This window comes from Perna viridis, chromosome 6, assembly GCF_037379345.1.
Source record: "Perna viridis isolate PV_CMFRI_1.1 ecotype Kerala chromosome 6, ASM3737934v1, whole genome shotgun sequence".
Classification (NCBI taxonomy): domain Eukaryota; kingdom Metazoa; phylum Mollusca; class Bivalvia; order Mytilida; family Mytilidae; genus Perna; species Perna viridis.
Window position 1 is genome coordinate 33238513 of NC_142450.1, and position 25429 is coordinate 33263941.

Genomic DNA, 25429 nt, shown 5'->3' on the forward strand with positions numbered 1-25429 from the left:
ACTCAACAGATTGCAACAAAACTTTGCATGAATGTTCCTTAGGATATTTTTAACAGTCCTTGTGTGGGGATTTTTGATCTGGCAAAAAACATGGCCACTGTTACTAAAAATAGACCATAGGGGTCAAATTGCAGAATTATGCAAATAACTCAAAAACTGTTGGGTTTAGCTGAACTTCAGTGGAAGTAAAATTGTTCAGCATGATGGGATTGACCTATGCTGAAATTTTTAGGAAGATCCGTTTATGAATGAATGAATAATGGGTCTTGAAATGGATTTTTTCCCAAATTTTACATTTCCAACTTAAAAAATCTTTTCCTCTATAACTACTATTGAAACAAAACATTGCTTGAATGTTATGTGGAACATGTTTAACAATCTGTGCTTGGGGATTTTTGATCTTGCGTATAACATGGCTGCTGTTACTAAAAATAGACTATAGGGGTCAAATTGCAGAATTATAAAATTCCTCAAAAGCAGGTCTCTTTAGTTAGTTGGGAGTAAAATTGTTCAGCATGGTGGGATTGACCTATGCTGAAATTTTCAGGAAGATCTGTTTATGAATGAATGAGTTATTGGTCCTGATATGGATTTTTTTTTCTGAATTTTACATTTCTAAATTTAAAAATCTTCTCCTCTAAAACTTCAGGCGGGATTGAAACATATATAGAACATGATTAACAATCTTTGTGTGGGCATTTTTGATGCAAATAACTGAAAAATAGTTGGGTTTAGCTAAAAGATCTGTTGTTCAATGTTGGTGCTATTTCCCTTGAAGAGTCAAAAAATGACAATTAGAGATTAATTTCATAATATTAAAACTGGATGGATAACTAAGATGCTATGTATTGATTAAATGGTTCTTGTGGCAATAGTATGATGTATCCATCTTGATGTTAGTTGAAAGGCCAATCTGTAAAAAGTCTTGATTTTATCTTTTTTTGACATACTCATTAGAAAACCAAAAATAATGTTTCCAAGTGTAATAGTTTTTATTCAATATCATGCACAATTTCTTTCAAAGTATAATTTTTCAGGCATTTAAGGCTAAAATAAATATTAGCATGTCCACAGTTGGAAGTTTAGAAAACACTAAACAAATAACTTTTCAGGATGGCCTACTCAACAATATGAATACACCAAAACTATGCTAAATGATATTTCCGTCAATTTTCATTACTATTTTGCTGTGAATAAGGATATTTTCATTTTACTATATACTATAAAGGGAAAGTTGTGCTTCTTCACTTCATTTGTTAATTCTTTTCCAAATCTGTTGTGTATATGATAGCTTAAATTGTCTATGCTTTGAATTACCAGTATCATGATTAGATGTAAGACTTACTTAAGCTTTCAGCATGTCTCTACATATAAATTGTTAATTTCACTGACAACACCAGAGTTCTTGGGGTTTATGTGCCTGATAGAGTTGTTTTGTTTTCTTCAGAAGACATGAATTATATTCTTCTTTCCAAAACTACACCCTCTCTTAGTGAATGTTGGCAGATACCATGTTATGGTGATATTGCTAGTTATATACCACCAAAATTATAGATTGTGTCCACTGGAAAAATAATTAAAAAATCTTGCAATATTTTTCCCAAAATGACCGCTTACCCCTAAATTTTTAGTTCCCTAATGCTCAATTTTCCATTTCTTTTTCTCAGGGAAGACACTTTTGAATAATGTTACAAAACCATTGTTTAATATTATACATTTCACAAATATGTATAAACTGAGGATTTCAAGAAACATTTAAGTGGTTGATAATAGTGTAGTCGGTATATAAATCATTCATTTTAAGTATGACAAGGCTAACAAAGAGGAGATAAATAATGGCTTCACCAGCTGTTTACTCAACCCTGATCTTTTGTTTATGATTGGTGTTATTCCAAGCAATCCCAAGTTCTTCATATTCTATCATATTGCTTGTTCTATGGACCCCAGCCATTGTTGAATCTGAAAATATAGTTGGTACCTCACTCTGAAGTTTTACAAGGTGTTCTTACCTGAATAGAATGTGATTTGCAGTAAATATCAATGCATAATAGTTGTAGGCCTAAGGAAGTAATATATAACGGGCCTTTTCTTAGAGAGAGACACTTTAAAATTATACCTGATTTTATAAAAAAAAAAAAATGCTCTCTTGGACAGATGTGTTTGATGTTGTCATTAACGGTCAACAGTGGCATGATAATATTCTGATATCTAATATGACATTTGTTAAACTTTTGTTTGAGAATGTTAACATGCTTTGTCAACCATAGAGTGATCATTACTTAAACTGTCTTTTATATGTGTATTTTTTTTCTTGTATTGCTTCTCTATCTAAATCTCACTCTTAGTACCAATAATGGAATGTTCTAAATGGACATCCTCTGTATAGGTATAAATATAGTTAGGGAGAACAATCCACAGTATCATAAAGTGAAGGCCAGTGGCCATAGGATTGAATATTTTTTCAATTTAATATGATTTGAAAGACATTTCATTTTTGCACTTCAGAACATGCTAGTTCTTCATTTTGCTTTTCAGATTTTTTTCACAGTTATTTAAACAGTGGTAGGGGCTAGGGTCAAAATTAAGCGCATTTGCACATAGTATGTAAACAAGCCATGGGAATGGCCAAAAAAGGGCACATGATTATCTGTTTTGAAAGTTACAAAAGATAACTTGGCTAATGATCCATAAAGAGTAGTACATGTACATAAAACTTGTTGATTTCTAAAGATTTATTCTCAAGGGACATAACTTAAACCATGGGTTTGCATTGGAAGGGAGTTTTTTTTTTACTGAATTTATTCCTATAGTTCCTGTTTTGTTCCTGAGCTACCAGCTGTAGAAAAGGATGTGTTTATGTTGGGCGTCCCATTAATTGACAACTTAAACGGGACATCAGGGCAGACTTGCGTCATGGTTACCAAGGGTTTCACCAATACATTGTATTTGATTTTATAATGATTTTATTTTGTTAGGAAATGATGTAAAAATAATACTTCATTTGATTCAATGTATTTATAACCTGTTTATTGTCCAATCAGTGTATAAGGCTTTGATATGAATGTATCAATAATCAATTCTAGCCACATCATATGTTTCAGTCAGAAATCATTAATGTGTTTGGCATCAAAGCACTAACAATATGGATCAAGGTTTCACCTTCATTTAGGCTGTTAGAAATTTCTTTTAAATCAAGCTTGTTTTTTTAGCCCCCTAAACAATGGTAATGTTATCGCTTTACCAATCTGGACCCTCACCCTATACCTCACATAGTTTTTTTTTTAGCAAATCAATATATAATATCCCCTTGTTCAAGTAGCAGAAGATATACAAATGTAGTTAATGTGTCCAGTTTGTAGATTAAGCATGATGCAACTTTCATCATCATTACACATTACAGTAGTAAGATTAATGGATAGCCAAGACTGTGATCTGTTTGTGTGAGACCCGAAAGGGCAGTCATGGACATTGAAAAACCCCCTCACTAATTTTTAAATTGTTTGGAGATTTAATAGGATTGATATTTTTAAATCAAAAAGGTTCTAATAAAAGAATTTCCAAATTAGCAAGAGAGTTCATTTTTTTTTCATTCTTGTGCATACATGTTAATGAAACATTTAAGAATCCTATTGGTACCGGTATCGCATTGCATGTCCCTGTGCGGGTGTACGTCAAAACATTGATGCTATAAAAATATAGTGCATTTTCTTTTTGCCTCTCTACAAACTAATGTTATGTCAAAAGATATGAACAATGACTTATAAAATAGAGCAAACATCACACTATAAGATGACAAACTTATTTAAAAGAAAATCTAACATAATGACATAAAAATGTTACACTGAAAAGGTTGGTTTGATGAGTGCAAAACAAAGGTGAAAGTAGAGAAAATGGCTATGTATAGTTCAAGACTACTTTTCTGTCCAATTTTCATGGACTCACCCTATTTTCTTTGTGGGAAATTATTTTTTCACATGTCCTTAGAAATGCTACATAAGTGAAAGTTTTATTGAATCTATTTACATATTTTTTTTTAAATCCTACAAATATACACTTCAATATAGAAGTCTATGGGAAAATTAATATGATACTGAGACCTATTGTTCTGAAAGCAGACAAATCATTCTGATTTATGTATGCAATTAATATTATTTACAATATTGTTGTCCAATATCTTACTGACAAATTGTGCACTCTTTTTATTGGATTGTTACATGGAACAGTAATAAAATGTTCTGGAGACGTATAAATAACTATTATTCAAGACTTACAAAGAATTATTAGATAATGGTCAGTTATCTAACACCCACAGCAAGTGCTTATTTCCAAGAACTGGAAACACAAGTAGACATGATGTTGAGAATTAAGAGTAAAAGTGTGAAAAGTTGATAACCTGTGGTTTTAGTCCACTTACATAAGCAGAATTCTTTATTGGTGGGGTAGAGAATTTCTTGAAATTTCAATTAGATTTAATTACAGTAATGATGTAACATATATTCCTATTTACTTTCTAGTCATTAAGAGCTATGAAAAAATTCATAAACCATGAATGTGCAGTTTGCAGGTAAAGCTATCAACCTTGGTAGAGATCTGTTTGTCATATTTGGTCTGGAGGTCATTACTGTATCTGAAATGCAGACAGGGAAACATGTTGATTTTCAAATCAGCTGCCAGACTTTATTGACATCTGTGGAGTCAAGTTTAGTAGGTTTCTATTTTTTTTTTTTTTTGTGGAGCAAATTTACCATATTTCACTTTCATACTAATTTGTTTTTGTTAAAAAAAAATATACAAGTGCTGGTGCACATTGTTTGTTCAATTTGTTTCATTGAGTTATCCACATCAAGCTGTTATAACTTGACATCTGGCTTAAAGATGTTTTGATTTCCAATTCCAATTTACTACATAGTTTGAAGCATGTATCGTTTCATTTTCCAACTCAAGTATGAATTTAGTCTTTATTTTCTTTAAATTGAAAATTAAAAAAATTCCACTACAGCATTGCTAATTTTAGACACTTTTGTGTCTTTTTTTTCAAAATTGGACAATTTTGCCTGGTCAATATTATTGTAGTTGACAGTATATATCACACTTGGCATTCCATAACACTCTTCAGTATGCCATGTGTCACTGCAATCTGTCATATAACACCTGTCTCTTAATTACAGGTAAACCAATAAATGTTAATTACATGTAAAATGTAATAATTGTAGCTGATTACCACCAATTGTCTATTAAGCACACATTTTGAAAATTTAATGAAATTATGTTTATGATATACCATGCTTATACACCTTGACTTTCTTGTTTAGAATTATTAATTCCAAACCTTTTTTCATACTTGGATAGATTAGTTCTTCAGATATTAATTGTGATTGATTTTGAAGATACTTGGCATACCAGTATATAAATGAGAAGATTTTTACAATTTTTATAGATCTAGTCTAAATAGGTACACCAATCTTCATTCCTGTATATTCAGTCTCTATTGATTATTGGAGGACGGACAATTTAACTGTCCATATGGTAGATGGAGAACAAACGTTTCATCAATAATATATCCCACAATCCTTTGCGATTATTGATTACGCTATGTTGTCAGCATCAGTCAATATAGTCTCTGTGTTTATGTACATGGAGTAAAATTTTCTACATTGTATTGGATATTTTGGGTCAAAACTTTAAAAATTCAGAAATGTGAAATGATGGATTTATTATATTTGTGACCTATCCTTTCATTTAGTACTTTGATTGGAAAATTTCCACGACCAGGTTTGTAAATGTGTTTCTGTCTATGTATTGGAAAAATTGATGAAACTAATGAATTTTTCTTAAGTCCGCCATTTTCTCCTATTGATTTCCACCACTTTGTAAAAGAAGGTTGATGTGACCCCTAGATCTGATAAAAAATACAACTTTGAGTCTAAACATGAAGGTCTGGTTAGTTGTCATTTTGAAATGAATCATTGTCCTTCAAAGGTATTGTGTAAATATCATATTAATTTAATATGTATACATATAAGTTACTTATTTACATAGATAAATATTGACTATAAATACACAGATAGGTAGTGGATGTTATAAAAAATTCAGACATGATTTTTTTTAAAATTTTATAAAGGAATTCCTATTTTTTACCTGAAATTTTAATATCAAAAGTTACAGATTTTTGTCTGAACTGGCAGAAAACTGGATCTCATTGGTCAACACACTTCAGTTTTATCCTCAACGAAAAATGCTAGAAAATGTATAATCTCAGATTTGTATGGGCCATCTTGACCTATTTGATAAGTTTTATATCATTTTTAATTCTTGTGTAGAATTTGACAAAATTTGGGCTCAGTCTTCCAAATCCTTACTAAGTAATTATATAAAGCCTTATATGAAACTCATATTTAGACAGGTTTGGGCAATTTGTGTTCAACATATTATTTTTTCATGGTGTACTACAGTAATTTTCCTTTTTTTATACCACTGACATAAGAAACAGAAAAATAGTTGACCTGTAAAACTGCAGTCATCATGTATAAAAATAGAAATTTATAACAAACGTGCAAAACAATTCCTCGACAGTCATTTTGTATCAAATTGTTATTTTGAAGTAAATGTGAAATAAAATTGAAAAGAGAATAACAAATAAAAACTCATTATAAAAAGGGGAATTATTCAAAAATTGCAGGTTTAATATTGAGGGGGAGGGGAATCAAAATGAAAAAAATGGATTAACAGTGATTTGAAGATAATTTTGGAAATGGCATTTATCAACATTGAATACATAAGTTAGAATGCTAGCAAAAAATAGTTGTACTCTAACCTTCTTCCTTTCCTAAACCCAATTTTAAAAACTGAAATTATTGTATTGACTACATAGAACTTTCTCCGTAACAACAAATTTTAGGTGTTATTGGCTTGTTACTTGGCTCCTGATGTTCTGTATTATTCAAGTAATAGAATAAATGTACCAGGTTCCTTCATTGCTGGTTTTAAATTGAATTTCATTTTTCTTTTTATGGTAAATCTGCAGTAGATTTTACTATTTTCCTGCATCGGAATGTGGGTGAATATTAAATTCTAGTTTGTAAATGGATTTAATACATTTAATGGTTCATTGTTTTATCTAATTTATATTTCAAATGTCATTTTGCCATAAACGGCTTTCTAGAATGTTGCAATTGAGTCCCATTACAGAATAGATATCTAATGGTAATATATAATTACCTTGCAATGATTTTTGTGGATAAAAGAGATTTCTTAGATGTCAAGGTGATTGATTCAGTTTCTCACATTTTTAATTGTACCTTACCATACATGCTTTATGGTTGTATAATTCATTAGTTTATATTAGCTTGATAACCAGTGTCAGAGTAGATTTATGCTTAAAAAACTACAACAAAGTTTCGGACAATAACTTAAGTATAAAAGTGTGTTTAAGTGTGTAAATCTTTATGATATTGTACAACATGGTGCCATACCTCAAAAGGAAAGTTGGGGTTGATTTTGGGGATTATCCTAGAAATGTTCAGGAATTAGAAGACAAAAAGGGTCAAGAATCAAGCAGTTACATCATGTCAGGACAATAGCTTGACCGTAAGCAGATGGATCTTTGAAATTGTACCACATGGTGCCATACCATAAAAGGAAGGATGGGATTGGTTTTGAGGGATGTGACATGAACCATTTATGAATAAGGTGGAAAAAGGGAGCCATTTTGTTGCTGATTAAATTCTCATTCTCTGTCAAATATTAAAGAGACTGTCCATGTAGAAATTATGTCATTTTGAAATGATATGGGTTGCACATGATGAATTTTATCCCACAAAATTGTGTATGTTTAACTCATTATGATGATGAAGCTTTTTCTGTATCAAAAGTGGAAATAATTGGTTCAGACATTATGTTCAAAGTTCCCTAAACAATCCACTAATTAATGAACAGATCAAAGAGTTATTTCCCTTTATTTTAAGTTTTGTAGTATAATCTATGTAATTTATTTCATTCTTATCATTTCAACAAATTACAAAACAACTTCAACTTTTTAGAAATCATGAGTTTATGACCTTAAACGGATGGAAATGTTTTGAAAACAAAATTTGGCACCCAGGTCTTCCATTGACACCTGCTTAATCACAATCAAAGTCGGAATTGTATTGAGCTTGAATTTTGTGCCCTAACTTGCCCCAACTGTACGTGGTTCAACCTCTGAGGCTTTGTTCATATCAAACTGTGCCGTGTGAAGCATTTTAGTACCCTGTAATCTCTCTCCTTCAAAATATTTGAAACATTTCAGAAATAATGTGTGCCTACTACAAGTGAGGCTGTCTCCTTTATTTTCTATTCTCAAGATAATGTAATTACTCTCTCATGTATAAGTTAGGTTTGATTTAATTTTCTATGCTAAATTTATAGGGATCAATATTTGTTCTTCCTGACATGTAAAAGTTTCTGTAAAGCATTTGTTTTTCATCAGTGTGATTCCATGTAGATTTTGTTACACTTTTTGGACAGTACCCCTTATAATATAAGTAATTATGAGACAGTATTTTTGTAATGTGCCTTTATTCAGTTTCCATTAAAATAATTATTTTCTAACTCTGAATTTGATGTGCTTCATCATTATTAATATTCCTAATGTTTTGAAATACTGGTAGTTGCCACTTTTGTCAGCATACTGTTGACACAGAAATTAATATATGTTTTCTGAAACAAAACTCAGAATTGAGATGAAATTAATCATATTGTACCTACAAAATGAGGTCAAATTGCCTGATCAAGCAGTTACTTGGTGGGAAAACTGATCAGCTTAGAGATATTTCCATAGAAATTGAGCTGTATTGATCATTTAGGAAATCATGAAATCAGAAAAGTTAGAAATTGCATAATACCTCATAAAAACAGCTTTAATATTGCGAACTATGATTGATGGTACCAATATAAAAGGCTTTTGCTAAAGAGACAGAAAGTTGCATAATATCTGCTGTACTTTCAGAGATATTACTTTTCTGTCCTTCAGTTTGTTTAATTTGGAAAGCATCCTGAAGATACAGACTGTTTTAACATGATCAAACATCAATTAAATGTTTGAAAGCTATTAAGGCAAAAGTCCATGACACCCATTGCTATGATACAAAGGTCCCATGTTGTATTTTTGCCTTTTATCTGTTTAGTTGATTGATTTGTGTACCAGTATAGGACTTACTCTCTACTAATGCAAGTCTGAAGTCACACATTCTGTTTTGAACATGTTACATGCATCCTATTACATTTGTACTAGTCCCTTGCATAAAGACCATACTTCTCTGCTTCCATATATGTATCTCTGGTCCCAGCACCACAAAACTTGAAAAATTACTTAAAGTCTAAGAAAATACTTAACTGTTTGTGATGTCATCAGTTTCAAAGACTTTGATCGGAGTTACCATGAAAGTTAAGAATATTCTCAGACTTAAGTATTTTAATCTTTTATGGTGCTAGGTCCTGTTGATTGTTTTGTTTTGTATATGGAAATTATTTATATTTAACCAAAATAAACATTGATATTTAAGACTGAACTGTTCAAAACATTCCTTGTTGTTAGTCTCATTTATCATTGATAATAATCATAATGATGGCTATACTACTTGTGCAAGTTTATATTTCAATGATTTTACTGGAAAGTTTTCATTGTGTCTGTCTGTCTGTTCATCACTATAATTAAGTATACTGAATTTGGTACATTTATTACATAGATGTGCATACTAAATTTTTGGCATAATTTGTAATTTTTTTTTACATAGGAATCATGAAATTTTAGAATCAGATTGTGAGCATATTTTAAAGTATACATAGTTTTGAAAACTACCACTACTATCTTTATACAGAGGTTTATTTTTTTTTAAATGTACTGTATAAAGATGTCCAATGTCAACTTTGGATCAAATGGGTAAATGAGTTTTTAACACACTCTAATAGAAAGGGAAGAGGCCCTTTCTGACTTTGGTAGAACTTGTATTTGGTTTTTGCTTATTTTTTTGCATTGATGATAGACCATTGATGATGGGGTCATGTGCTCTGATCTTCACGCTATGGTTACAAAATTAATGGTCATTATATGTTCATTGTTTCAGCTTTGGAAGTGTTACATCTCAATGACAAAAGGACAAAGGGAACAATTTTAATTCAAAATTTTCCAAAAAGCATGTAATTGAAAGAAACAGGTTCTGAGATACATGTACATGCAGAATGAAGATCCTTACATATCCTCTTCTAATACATTCATGTTTTTCTCTTTAACTTAACTTTTTTTCTGGGAAAAGAGGTAATACCTCATACTCACTAAAAATAATGATAGCCTTGATCTTCACTATCCACTTAATATAAGAATCTTAGTCTTGGCTTTTATGCATGTACCCTCTTATATGTAGCATAAGGTTGTAAAAAGATTTCTTAATTCTGTTTTCTTTGGGTTTTTTTCATGCCATACTAAGCCCCTAGTTCTGTCTTTCATAGACTTTTTTTTTCATTTTTATATTAAGTGTTGCCCTGTGGTCATGGCCAATGGGCTACTCTATTGATAATTTGACCAGTTGTGAAGTTATTCACAGGTTTGAGTGGCCAATTATATGGGTTTTATCAACTGGTTAATAACCATACAAAATATAAAACTCTTGATCATCATCTACCATGTCCTGAACTCCTGATCTCATTAAACTCAGTTAATTATATGGATGTATACATTTGGTACCAGACTTGCCATGTGGCTAATGACTGAATTGTGTCTTCAATCTTGGATCAACTTGGTTGACATTTTTAGAAATTGCTTATCAGATTTTTGGAAGAAAATGAATTTTTTTATTCTATACACTGTAACTGAGATGTAATTGATATCAGAGATGTCATAAACTTAAATAGTAGCAATGATAATATCCTTTTGGAAATGGATTTGGAAATTAAGGGGTGACGTCAATGTCAGTTGTTAAGTTACAATTGATTATGGAAGTCCTAATGAGTTTCTCTATTGTCAAAGTTTCTTTAATACACAGCAGGCAGGGCAAAATTTGAAAAACTGAAAGTCAACAGGTTTGGCAAATCATTTTTTTTCTTTTCATTATAACTTGTTAAATAGGTTTTTTGCTTTCCAAATGTGACTTAATTGTCAAATTTGTTATAATGTCCAAAACATTTGTCATTATTTAGCTGTTCTAAATAGATTGTCAATTATAAGAGGGGAACATTGGATTGTAGAATTAAGCATGAAATTGATTTCCATGATAATTGAAGTTGTCTCTGAAGTTAGATTAATACCTGACAGATATCGATTAGGGATTTTCCAAAGAGAGAAATTGAAAAAGTTTATCAACCTATGCAATTATACTGAAAGATTTAAAGCCAATAACTTTTTTGAATATAATTAATGTCAAATTGTACTCATTGTTGAATAATGTTCCTAATATTGATTCACCCTTATAATTAAGAGCAAAACATGTACATAATGTTGCATGCATCATCGTCAATGCAGGAAAGATTTCAGAAATCATTAGTATTTCCCTTCAGAAATCATTAGTGTTTATGGATGGATGTATCGTTTTGTGCAGTTCTAAAAGTAGTGCATATTTTTTCAGCTAATTGTAAAATGTCATCTTTCAATGCAATTTCACCATATTGTACTGCTATACTATGTTCGAGTACACAATTAATTTATGTCAGCTGTCCATAACCTTCTGGCTCTCATTTAAATGTTCATGTTGTTTTTAAGAATTTTGTTATACAATAATACAGCCTGTTTTTTTTTTGTTTTTTTTTACTCATGATGTTTTTATCAGATGCATTGGATTACTGTCCATGACTGTATGTTATTACCACATGCATTGGATTACTGTCCATGACTGTATGTTTTTACCACATGCATTGGATTACTGTCCATGACTGTATGTTTTTACCACATGCATTGGATTACTGTCCATGACTGTATGTTTTTACCACATGCATTGGATTACTGTCCATGACTGTATGTTTTTACCACATGCATTGGATTAATGTCCATGACTGTATGTTTTTACCACATGCATTGGATTACTGTCCATGACTGTATGTTATTTTCCACTTTTGTTTTAGTTTATGCCACACATAAGTTGTCTGAAACTTAACATATTCTTTTTACTTCCAGACTAAATTAAGATGCCATTCTTGAATATGGATCTTCACGAGCGGTTCCGTCGTGATGTCGGCGATACGACAGTGGCTGCTGAGGAGAAGGATGTGGGTAGTGGTGACGACACTGGCACTGTGGCAACTGATATTGCTGCCGCAACTGACAAACCATCGGCCTTAGATAATCTACAGAATAAAATTATGGCAGAGATTAACTCTTGTAAGTAAAATTTTACTAGTAGTCACTAGGTGATTAATACAAGGAGGATAAAGGGTGAAATATTTAGTGAGCGACTTTACCTCATGATTCATAATTTAGGTTGTTGATTACTCTAAATGATTTGGAATGGATAATCTTATCAATGGACATCTTGCCCAAGTGATACAACTTGGAAAAATGACTTACGTCTTATGAGAAAATAAGAAGACTCTTATTAAGTCATACAATTGCTTCACATTGACAAAATGAGCTGAAAACTACCTGGTAAATTCATCTGTTATGAGCAAGACTTCATTTTTGTTATCACTTTCAGTTTACTTTTATTGTTGCTGAAGAATATGGGGGCAACTATTTTGCTGTACTTGTGTATAATGTTGTTTTAGGGCCAGCCTGCCCTGTGGTGTGAGGGTTTCCTTGTCATTCATTGAAGACCCATGGTGGCCTTCCCATTTTTCTGTAAATTTGCATTGTCACAAGGTGTTTGCTTCTAAGAATTTTGGTTACAAAATTAATAGTATACTGTATTAATAAGTGGTTATGCACCTAGAAATAATGACAGATCCAAACAATTTCTCTGCAGGAATGGATGGTTTTTTAAATTAAACTTTAAAAAAAAACAATTTAAAGAAGCTGTTCAAAATTGTATTACACTTATACATGTCAATTATTTTTTTGGCTTCCATCTAAATTAGTTCATATTGGTATGACATGTTTTTCTTGAATTGTTTCTCTTTGACAACTGTTGCAAGAAGAAATTCGATTCACATATATAATATTGAACCAGTTAAATGTAGTTAAATGTTTTGAAATACTTCAAATTTGCCTTGGTAGAAAAAGGAACCGATCTTGTGAAAAGCAACAAATGGTAGGAATATAAAATGATATGGAAATATTTGTCTGTCACAATTGGGAATGATTTTCAAAGTGATTGTGGCTGTGGTGTTTGTCATTCATTAAAATTTCAGCAGATAAAAAGAATGGGAATGTTTGATATGTGAATGTATTTTCTTACTATGATTATTTTTATTTCAGTACCAATATGGGCATTGATATTAATAGGAGCTGGTGTACTGTTAGTATTGGGATGTTGTTGCTATTGTGTATGTAAACGATGTATCTGTCGAAAGAAGAAAAAGAAAGAAGGAAAGAAAGGGCTAAAACCAGGAGTAGATTTACGAAATGTTGCATTACTAGGAAATTCTTACAAGGAAAAGGTACTAACTATAAACTGTACAGAGAAATGTTTGGTATGAGGATGTATACCACAAATATAACTTGAATTTTAGCATGAATTTTAAATTTGTCATCATTTCCTACTTTTAAAAATTATGGTTAGTATTGAGCAATATTTAATATTCCTAAAAAATAAATTCAACAAAGTCTTTTTTAGAAATGAATAGTCAACTATATTTATTTATATTACAATGTATCATTCATAGGCATTGTAGCATTTCTCACATCCCCTCCCATCTGAAAAAAATATTTCAAACCGTATCAAGTGCTTATAAACATTAATACTTTTAAGTAGATTATCCAAACATGGGACAAACTCTTGTTGATTTTTCAAGGCAGGTTATTTTGGAACATAAGACACCTTTGAAGAAAGTGTTACCAGCTTATTTTCAGTTGAACTTCTTATTTAATTATGCTTAAGATTCAACTTACATCTAAATAGCCTGTAAAAAATTACCCCATAATATGTTAAAATTGTTGTCATCTTCTTGGACAGGTGCAGCCAGATGTAGCAGATCTTACACAAAATATGGAAGACAATGAAGATGCTGAGAGTACCAAATCTGAGGTCAAACTAGGAAAGTTACAATTCCAGCTAGATTATGACTTCCAGAAGGGGGAGGTATGTGTCATATAGTGCAAATTAAAATAAAATGTCCATTAGAAGAATCATAAGTTAAAAATGAAAGTTGAAATAATTCTAGATGAAATCTGGAGGAAACCATGTAACCATGTATTTATGTTTTACATAAACCAACACATGCTATATTAGTTACTTTTGGAAGGTAAAAGTTCGTCTTGAATGCTTATGTCAATTCTACAGGCCAAAGTTACATGTACATAGGAATAAGTTGGATGAAGTACTTCCTGAGTATTAAATTGCATGCGTTACCAGTATCTTCATTATTCTGACTCATTATATTTTTTAAGTAAACACGTGATTTTTTTAGCTCACCTGGCCAAAGGCTGTAAAAGTGTTCAGCATGATGAGATCTATCTCTGGTTAAATTTTGGTTTTAATCCATTAAGCCATGTTGGAGTTATTGCCCTTTTTCAATGATTTTTGCTATTTTTAATGTTATTTCTTTCAAAAATCTTCTCCTCTGACACTACTTGACCAATTGAAACCAAACTTGGTATGAATGTTCCTTGGGGTATACTGCATAGAACTGATGTGGGTATTTTTGATTCGTTGAAAAACATGGCCACCATTACTAAATATAGAACATAGGGGTCAGACAGTAGTTTTTCACGGATATCTCCAAAACTGTTAGGTTTATCCAAATTCTTTCAGTAGCTGAAATGATCCATATTATTAGGACTACAAAAGTCTTCAGACTCCTTGTAAGAGTTATTGCCCTTGAAAGGGGGAAAATGACTTTTTTTTAAATAGTTTTCAGTCAATATCTTGAAAACTATGATAGATTAAAAGAAACTTTTAATTGTTCAAAAGGTCTTGTGACAAGTCCTACCAAAGATTTCTTTGAGTCAGAATTGTTGGACAAATTCTTGTTTAATTTAACAAGGTGAGCAATTCAGGCTCCTGGGAGCCTCTTTTTTTTTAATACCTTCATATTTATTTCTGTTTTCTACAAGAAATACTTAATACTACAGTTTTCTATTGATTTATTGCCTTAGAACCTTTCCCATTAATATCCACAAAAGACTTTCTTTGCCTTTAATTGAGATTTAGACTGACATCTTTAGTCTCATTTTATGTCTGAAATCAGCAGTTTTCTTTAGATTTTAAATTAGACTTAATTAGCTAGCTTCTTAAGTACTAGATTGACATCATTACTTCATCTCCCAATAGTCTGTTACTTCGTTATAAAAAAGTTCATCAATGAAATCTATCTAACAAAACTGACATCCAAAGTTTCAAAAGGGATAATTTCCTAAGATAGCAGAATGCAATTGAAGATCTGTTGATTAACTTTTAATAGTACATGTAGTTACAAAACATCCAAGATTGAAGAAAAATAAAGCAAATATGACATTTTCAGGTTGCTAAATCGAATTACCATCTATAATTAGAGAAATTGTTACTCCTTTTGTGACATGCCCTCCATAAAACATTGATACTGTGTTGTATCATGGAATTAAACCAGTAAAGCTGAACATTTTTGTTGGGGATTGAGGAGGACTTTGGCTTAATATTGGATTATAACTCTGTTTTACACATTCCTAATAGGCTATTAAAATGATATTTTATAAGAAATAAAGATTTTAAAATATAGAAATTATTGCAAAAAATGTGATTGGGTTATATTGGCAATTATAAAAAAAGTTACCACAATGGAAGTTATCATATTACTCAAACATGATTGTTCTCAATATGCTGAATCTTTAATTTCTCAATTTTAGTCCTAAATGACAAAAAGCCACGATTTTTGAACTTAGAGTTGGTACTAGAAAGTGCTTTTAAGTTTGAATTATAAATGTGCATTTACAACATTGAATTGAGTGTTTTAGATGAGTTAAACTCACTCAGACTCAGAGTGTGAGCTTAATGCATTAATGGTATATTAACAGTGCACTTGAAGGATACTTAAAGGCACAGGGTTAAATTATTTTCCTGAGCCTTCATAATAAATAAGAATAATAGGAAGGAGATAATTTCACTTGTATTGATTAACTGTTAAAATCTCATTTGAATACTGTTGGTACTTATGCCAAGATCAATATATACTTCTATCACAAACAAGTAGGAACAATCAATAAGGACCAGACTCTGTAGTGTTTTCTCTGCCGAGTCTTGTTTTTCTGCAGAATTTTATGGAATTGGGAGTTTGAAATTACAATTTAAATAGTGATCTTCTTATATCTGCATTTGGGCTTTCACAGTGAAAAATGAGAACACTCTAAAATTTAGATAAGCAGTCATTAACACCTTTGGAGTTCTGATCTTTGAAATTGAACTTCTGATAAACAGAGTTCTTGTGCAGTGATTTTTAAGCTCTGACTACCACTAGACATTATGTGCTATATCAGGCTTTATCATGGTCCACTACCCCCTGTCAGAGACTAACAGAAATTTGGTAAACATACAAGAAACCTTTGAAAATAAGGGTTCAGGCTGCAAGCTGTACAAGTGTTTGAAACAGATCCTGCTGTGTGCAGGATAAACATTGTTTGAATGATTTTTGCCCCCAAAACCCAGTTTTACTGGGCAGGGTCCCTTGGTCCAACATTAACCCAGTACTACTTGGCAGGGTCCTTTGGTCCAACACAAATCCAATACTACTGGGCAGGATCCCTTGGTCCAAGACAAACCAAGTGCTACTTTGAGGGTCTCTTGGTCCTAAATACCAGGAGAATCACTGGCAATGTACTAATTTTTATACTGAAAATACATTTTGTAATACAAGTATCAATACCTTCTCTATACCTGAGAGCTTGTCTGTGTCTGTAACTATTCAACATGATAATGCCATTATCAAAATGGTGTTATCCTATTTTCTATATGTCTGTTTCATTTCTCTTTTGTCTAATGAAAGTCTTACACAGATTAATCTTTAATTACTGGCAGAAATAGGACAGCTTTAAGTAAGATATGTCTTGTTGGTCCATAATCAGAAATATAACAGAATATTCTCTTTGCAGTAATTAGGGAACACTTTCTTCTTTGTATTAACCTAGGTGTAGCCTGCATGCAAAGGACTCATTTAAGCATTATAGCACTGATATAATACCATTAGCTAAAAGCCCTCAGATAATTAGGTTTCCTCTTATGCATTGTGGTGAGATACTTTCAGGATAATTTAAGTATTACAATGTTAATTGGTTGAAAGGATTGGTCTGTTCAGGGAAAATTCTTGGGATAGAGTGCTGACACTGTAATAAATATGGCATGTATTTTTTAATTAGATTCTCAAAACATTTTTTCTACATGTATTTGTCTCGCTCATTCTGTGCTTGAAAAAATCAATAGAGATTTTTTTTTTTCCTGATTATAAATTAATAAGAATATTGTTAATGGTAGTTCCTTTCTATTGAAATTACGCTTATTTGAGGTACCAAGACAAAAAATGCCTCTTTGAACAAAATAGAAAATAATTTGCCAAAATGCTAACATGCAACTGATTTGAAAAAGTAATCAAATTTATAAGTGAAGTCTGTTTTTCTTGTCTCAGACAACATGTTTTTTTTTAAGTGAGCGATACCTCTTATCTTATATATATGGAAGGAAACCTCTGTGAGTGAAATAAACATTGCATTTCTAACAAAAATAGCCTGAAATCACACATTAGTCACATATATTTTTGACTTAGTTTTCTTGTGATTTGGGTCTAAATGGTATGTGTCTTAATTATAGTAGTATGTTGTATAGAATAACACTGGACAAATTGCACCTCATCGATGTAGTTCTAACACATTAAATATTCCAAACTCTTGATGCCAACAAAGTAGAAGGATTGGAAATTTTAGGTCAGGCTACTAGTTTTGGGGGTAGGAATAAAAAAAATACTGTCCAGCAGGTCAAGCAGGCATGTTTTTCCGAAGCTGAGCTGGCCTGGAATGAAGTTTACTTGCTCTTATAATACATGGCATGTATGTTGAGCAGAAAAACAACCATTCAAAGCTCTGTTTGATGTTTGACTAAAGCAACCATTCAAAATTAAATGGCCCAGCAGGCAAGCTCTGTTTGATGTTTGACTTAAGCAACCATTGAAAATTAAATGGCCCAGCAGGCAGGCTCTGTTTGATGTTTGACTAAAGCAACCATTGAAAATTAAATGGTCCAGCAGTCAAGCTCTGTTTGATTTTTAATTAAAGCAACCATTCAATATTAAATGGCCCAGCAGGCAAGCTCTGTTTGATGTTTGACTAAAGCAACCATTCAATATTAAATGGCCCAGTAGTCAAGCTCTGTTTGATGTTTGACTAAAGCAACCATTGAAAATTAAATGGCCCAGCAGGCAAGCTCTGTTTGATGTTTGACTAAAGCAACCATTCAATATTAAATGGCCCAGCATTCAAGCTCTGTTTGATGTTTGACTAAAACAACCATTGAAAATTAAATGGCCCAGCAGGCAAGCTCTGTTTGATGTTTGACTAAAGCAACCATTCAAAATTAAATGGCCCAGCAGGCAAGCTCTGTTTGATGTTTGACTAAAGCAACCATTCAATATTAAATGGCCCAGCAGGCAAGCTCTGTTTGATGTTTGACTAAAGCAACCATTGAAAATTAAATGGCCCAGCAGGCAAGCTCTGTTTGATGTTTGACTAAAGCAACAATTCAAAATTAAATGGCCCAGCAGGCAAGCTCTGTTTGATGTTTGACTAAAGCAACCATTGAAAATTAAATGGTGCAGGAAGCAAGCTCTGTTTGATGTTTGACTTGACTTTTAGATGGTGCTTATTTTGACTTTTGACACATAAAATATTCCATACACTTAATGTCAAGGTAGTAGTAGGACTGTTGAATCATAGAAAATCACATGTGATGTATTTATAATCTAAGAAAAGTGAATTAAAAATGAGATATATTTTTTTAATTTTCAGTCATTTTTTCTAATGCCTTGGTTTACTGTCAATATAAGATTCATGATGATAAGTGATGCCTCTAGAGATTGGCTTCAGGGAAATTAATATTCACTGAGAGCTAGATGATGTATGATGAATTAAAACAAAATATGATGGATTTCAAAAACTTTATTGATCAAACTATAAATGCTGTTTAAATTGTATTCTCACAATTATATGTGGCAACACATGTCAGATTTTAAAATGAAATTGATAGGCATCATTTATTAGAATTATGAAATAGCCTATGGACTAAGTATAGTTTTAGGTTTTGCAGTTTTAGATACATGTATCATGTAAACATTGATACTGTGTTCTTTTCAGAACAGTTAAAACTTCCAACTTATCCCAAAGGTATTTATTTTGATATTGCATGAGATAAAATCTCTCTTATTGTTCCAGAATTACTGTCAATAATGTCATGGGAAATAACACTATGCATTATTGTATTTGTATTTTCGATGTTAGTCAGGGCCGGATCCAGACTCCTTGAAAAGGAGGAGTGGCAGCTGAAGTTCTCCAGAAAAATGGTCAAGGACTGTTAGGATATTATTTGCCATTTTTTGTCAATTTTACACATGAAAATAACAATTTTTTCAATAATAAGTGCTTTGCCAACCCCCTGCACCCAACAACTGGATCTGCCACTGTTAGTTATGACATCGGCTTGGGCGAAAGTTACATTTTGTTAATATCTGTTTTGTTTAACACCCCAATACAATTATATTAATTGCCAGCATCAACTTTAAATTAATGTTACTTCATTCTTAATCAGTTGGTTGAATGTCAGGTTTGTAATGAACAACCTATCAATGAGTTTGGGTATTTTAAAAGTGTCCATTGTGTTTGTCTCTCCTTGTCTCAGTTTGAGCTACCAGATGATGTATAAAGAATTTTAAACTATGCAGATGGTGTCTTAAGAATCTGTACAAATTTTAAACTGTGTCATGTAGTTGACCCTGAAATGAAGGAATATTAAAGTTTAGCATACAGAAGTTATGCCCAAAATCTTGAAGAGGGGAAGGGGACCAGATATCTGTGATCAGAAGGTCAACTTGTGTGTTATTACAATTTTTTTGAAAGCAATCACTGAATTTTTGTTTTGTTTTGTTTTTTTTTTTTTTTGGTATATGATTTTTTTTTTTATTACCTAGAAAGTACAGCTTTTCTGAATTAAGAGAAATAAGTCAATAAATACTAATTTGAGCTACAAAATAATAAGTTGTGCAGGAATGACTGTTAACCTCACACATCAAACCTTCAAAAGTCTGAAAATGTATGCAGTTTAAATAAAAAAAATCCTTGATATTGTAAGTAAATATTTAAAAAAAAAAAAAAAAAAGGATTGACACAATGTGAAAAACAAACACTGGTTTTTCTACCTACGTGTTATATATCTAAACAATAAAATACATTCAGTCATAATTCATACTTCATCTACAAAAGCTTGTATGAAATACAAAAGATTATTGGTTCCCTGTGAGCCAGCATCTATTGATTTTTTTTGTAATAAAAGCAATTTGCTGAACACATCAGAGTCTAGGGAGAAAAAAAGGAGAAACAATATATATTTAACCCTGTTTGTTGTGAAATATTCAAAGGTTAAAGATATATATAATCAATGACTGAATATCATATGGACCTTGATTGTTATTTATATCAAAAGATCAAAGGGACAATGTAATTTCAAATTGTGACATCTTCAAACATCTGAAAGAGAATTCAGTACAAAAACATCAGGAAAATGAAGTATTTTGTACAATGCCCAATACTAGTCTAAATATGTCTATCATAGTATGTACTTGTTTGCTGATTGTAACCAAAAAGAAACTCCATGATGTTTTTTTTTAGCGTGAGTTGAAGTGGGACTCTGAATAGTAGGCTTTACCAGACTTTAAGTTAATTATTATACATGTAGTAAAATTGTATTAAACAACTACCAATTTTATAAAGATGCTTAATTTCATAAGTGAGCATTAAACAATAGACAAGAACCATGCTGCAAAAAATATATCTTCATAAAATTACTTTTTCCTTTGAAGTCTTCTTTGACTGGAATATTGACCAAAATAAAGAGAACAGGTGATTGTTATGGAATTATCAAAGTCTAAGTTTTTTTTTTTTATTCCAGGCTAAGACGACTTGTTTATTAATTCAAATATTTGATATAGATGGGTGGATTTGTTCACTGTCCATCATAATGTAAAAAAATAGTTAAACCAATGAAGATAGAGTTATAAGTAAACAAACCTTGATGACAATCAATATGACAGCCATCATGTTCATTAAAATTGACACCATCTTGTTAAATAAAGTTTACTATGGTCAATGAAAAAAAAAATGAGTGTTAGATTTCTGAGAAGACATTGATTTTCTGTACTGTATAATTTCTATAAATAGTAGGTAATTTATCAAGGAATGGATTGGAACCATTCATCATTGTATTGATCCTGTAATTTTGTTAGGATCTAAATAAATGCATTAAGTCATTGTGGATATTTGTTCAGGGGGCTCTTTCAGAAGATCAGTCGTAAACTACCAGTCAAGGGAGGCATTGGTTCTTGTAAATTCTGGAATCATTAATGTTTGTTTATTAACTAGGGAAGTCTTTGTTAATTTACAATCTTCCTATAAAGTGCATGGAATCTGTCAAACCTGACTGAGTATTGCAGTTATCTGTATAATTAGGCCTAGTTTTTTTTGAGTGAAAATTGTTAATCTATTGTGTTTTTTTTTTTTGTTTTTGTTTTTTATTTTTTATTTTTTTTCATATATATACACTGTCTAAGACGGGACATATTATGGTATACTGTTGTCCATCTGTCCATCGTCCACACCTCAGACAATAACTCAAAAAACACTTTCACCAACTTTTATGAAACTTTGGTGAATTGTTCATATCTATTTAAGTAAGCTTTGTTCTGATTTGTATAAATGTCAAATTTTACGTTTCCATTTATGAAGTTTTACTCTTTAAAAAAAAGGGGGAAATGGCCAAGGAAATTTATTCTTTGAAAAATCGTTGAAAAAGGTCCATTTTGTTGTGATAGTGCCAAATTTTTTGGTGCATTTTGTATTTACTTTTTTTTTTGTTTTTTGGGTTGAGAATATTTGACAGGGCTCACAGTATTTCTAGTTGATCATATAAATTCATTTGACACATAAGGACGACAGGCGTATCATGCACTCATAGTGCAGCTCTTATTTTCTTTATTTCCCAAATACCTCTCTTACCAGGTATTATTTTCTAGTACCTAGGTGTGTTGATAAGACAGAGAGTAATTATTACAAATAATATAGACAAAGTACTTATGTTAGTAATCTATCTGAATTTAACTTTCACCTTTTACTCACTAAAAGTCTGAGTACAGTCTGACAGGAAATGAAAAAAAATCAGTTGCCCATATGAAGACTTGACCAGACTAGTTACCTTTTCCTTAAAAAAAGGGGGAATTTTTTTAGTTTGAAGTTTGTCTTTGTGTCACCACTCTATAAGATTCTTATCCTCAGTTTAGTTGCTTTCTGTTTCAGTTGAGTGTTGGTGTGATACAAGCAGCTGATTTACCAGGAATGGACATGTCAGGCACCTCAGATCCTTATGTTAAAGTCTACTTACTTCCAGATAAAAAGAAGAAATTTGAAACAAAAGTTCACAGAAAAACACTTAACCCAGTGTTCAATGAAACATTTATCTTTAAGGTGAGTTATTTAAAATAAAAGTGTGAATTAATTGTAAAATGCAAAATTATATGTGATTTTCATAAATGTTTACTGATACTTGAATTTGAAAAAGGGACAAAATTCACTTTTATTTATCGTCTGAATATAGCTGAAATATTGCTGCTTGGACGTTAAACCCCAACAAACAAAACAAACAAACACTTTTATTTTGAAAGGTAAATCAGAAACCATGATACAATATCCATCATATTATATACACTGCTCTTAAATGGAAATGATCAGTCTGTATAACCAAAGGAAAAAAATGCAAAAAAGCAGTAGAACCATTGTCTAAGTCAGATGCATTTTATTCTCCACATAATCAGTCTTTCATCACCAGAGAGTTCCTAATCACAATTATATGACAATGTCATTTGTAAAGCAGCCATAAAGAGACACAAATACATCTAAAATAGATTTATTGTGTGATTGTTGTGTGGACTCTTATAATTATAAATGAAATATTCATTGTGTTAAGGGAAATAAAATATTCATTACTTCAGGCTAATGTAACTAATATTGTACATCTTGAGTCAACCACTCAGCATCTTAGATTCTAAGAGTACATGTGATACAATATCACTGTAGTAGAGTCTCTAACCTTTTGTTCATTCTTTTTGTAAATGGATAAATGGGTCTTTTTTAATAAGGATCTTGTAAAGGTCAATGCTTTTGAACAACAGAGACTTGTATGCATAGAAAAGGAATGTATTTCTATGGAATAAAGATATTTTTGTATGGAATTGAGCTTTATTAGGCAGACCCTTTGGGTTAGACTTTGTGAGCTTTATCAGGCAGACCCTTTGGGTTAGACTTCGTGAGCTTTATCAGACAGACCCTTTGGGTTAGACTTCGTGAGCTTTATCAGACAGACCCTTTGGGTTAGACTTCGTGAGCTTTATCAGACAGACCCTTTGGGTTAGACTTTGTGAGCTTTATCAGACAGACCCTTTGGGTTAGACTTCGTGAGCTTTATCAGACAGACCCTTTGGGTTAGACTTGGACCAAGTCTGATAATAACAATGAACTATATCAGTTATTCTTTTTTATAGGTATTTAAGTGTCAGTCTCTGTAAAAATCAGGCAGGAGATGAAACATGGTATGAGAAAATCCATCATTTTGATAGTGTAATTTGACTATTTGCACCATCAGAATCAAGGGAAACAGACAAGATTTTCCATATCATGATGGACCATTGAGTTACAATATCATTGAAATGGACTTAAGATGAACATTTCAAGGGTAGATAACTCTGTCAAAAACCTCATTTTTCTAACACTCTATTGATAAATTTCTGAGCAAAGCCAGTGATGCAGTTATCAAATAATGGTCTTTTCTAATAGAGAAAGTATCCTTGAGTGATATTACTTTGTCAGGTTGGTGGGGTTTTGACTTGCATGTTTCTGATTTTTGCCATTTTGCTTGATTCTTACACACACTTACACTTCAATCACAAAAAAAAATATAGGTTGATTTTAAAGATGTCAGTACTTTGCATGATGCTCTCAAAGCAAATGCCTGATGTGATGTCAGTGACTTTGTATACCACAATCATGTCATTTTTAACTGCTTATAATAACAGTTTGAGGAGCTTAGTATGAAAACAACTGAAATGTGTCATAGTCTGTAGTTAATGTGTTGGAATATTCTCTGAGTCTGACTGATTTTGTTTGTCTTGAACTGGAACAGATTTTTACTTAATTTTTGGTAAAAGTAAAGGATAGAAAAAAACATCTTGATGGCAAACAAAAAATTTGTTTATCCATCAAAAAACATGGCTATTGTTACTAAAAATAGGACATAGGAGTCAGACAGTAGTTTTTTGCATATATCTCTAAAATTGTTAGGTTTAGCCATATTCTGACTTTGTTAATGTGTTCAACATGATGAGATCTATCTGTGGTCAAATTTTCATTTTAATCTGTTGAGCATTGTTGGAGTTATTGTCCTTTTTCGTCATTTTTTTTGCTATTTTTAATGTTATTTGTTTTAATAATCTTCTCCTCTGACACCTCTTGACCAATTGGAATTAAACTTGATATGAATGTTTCTTGGGGTATCCTGCATAGAACTGATGTGGGGATTTTTTATCTATTGAAAAACTTGGCCACCGTTACTAAAAATAGAACATGCGGGTCAGACAGTAGTTTTTCGCATATATCTCCAAAATCGTTAGGTTTAGCCAAATTCTTTCAGTAGCTGAAATGATCCTTATTATTAGGACTACAAAAGTCTTCAGGGATAAAAGTAGTAAGAGTTATTGCCCTTGAAAAGGGAAAAATGACAGTTTTCAGCCAATATCTTGAAAACTATGATAGACAGAAAGAAACTTTCACTTGCTGAAATGTTCCTTATGATAAGTCCTACCAAAGTCTTCTTGAGTCAAAATTATTGGATAACTACTTGTTAAATTTATTGCCCTTGAAAGACAATATTGAACCAGGTGAGTGATTCAGGCTCCTGGGAGCCTCTTGTTTCTTCAATATTATACTTATTTTACCCAAGTTTATACAATTTAAATGGTTTATTCCTCGAATGACAATATCCTTTGATCTACCAACAATTTATCTGTAAAATTTAGTTGGTGTTCAGGGAATAGGTGT

General features: G+C 31.6%; 1 protein-coding gene across 5 annotated transcripts in view; it reads left to right on the forward strand.

Annotated features, from left to right (window-relative positions):
• Positions 1 to 25429, forward strand: part of LOC148614624 (synaptotagmin-1-like) — a 59723-nt gene that overhangs the window by 22236 nt on the left and 12058 nt on the right. For 4 of the 5 annotated variants that reach the window (XM_088588855.1, XM_088588854.1, XM_088588851.1 and 1 more), the window contains exons 4-7: positions 12143 to 12346; positions 13379 to 13560; positions 14076 to 14201; positions 22637 to 22804. In XM_088588855.1, coding sequence (XP_088444981.1) covers positions 12154 to 12346; positions 13379 to 13560; positions 14076 to 14201; positions 22637 to 22804 — 669 coding nt within the window. In that variant the 5' untranslated portion in view covers positions 12143 to 12153. Of the gene's footprint in view, positions 1 to 5595; positions 5773 to 12142; positions 12347 to 13378; positions 13561 to 14075; positions 14202 to 22636; positions 22805 to 25429 lie in introns of those variants that run through there. The other variant, XM_088588853.1, reaches the window with a different exon arrangement.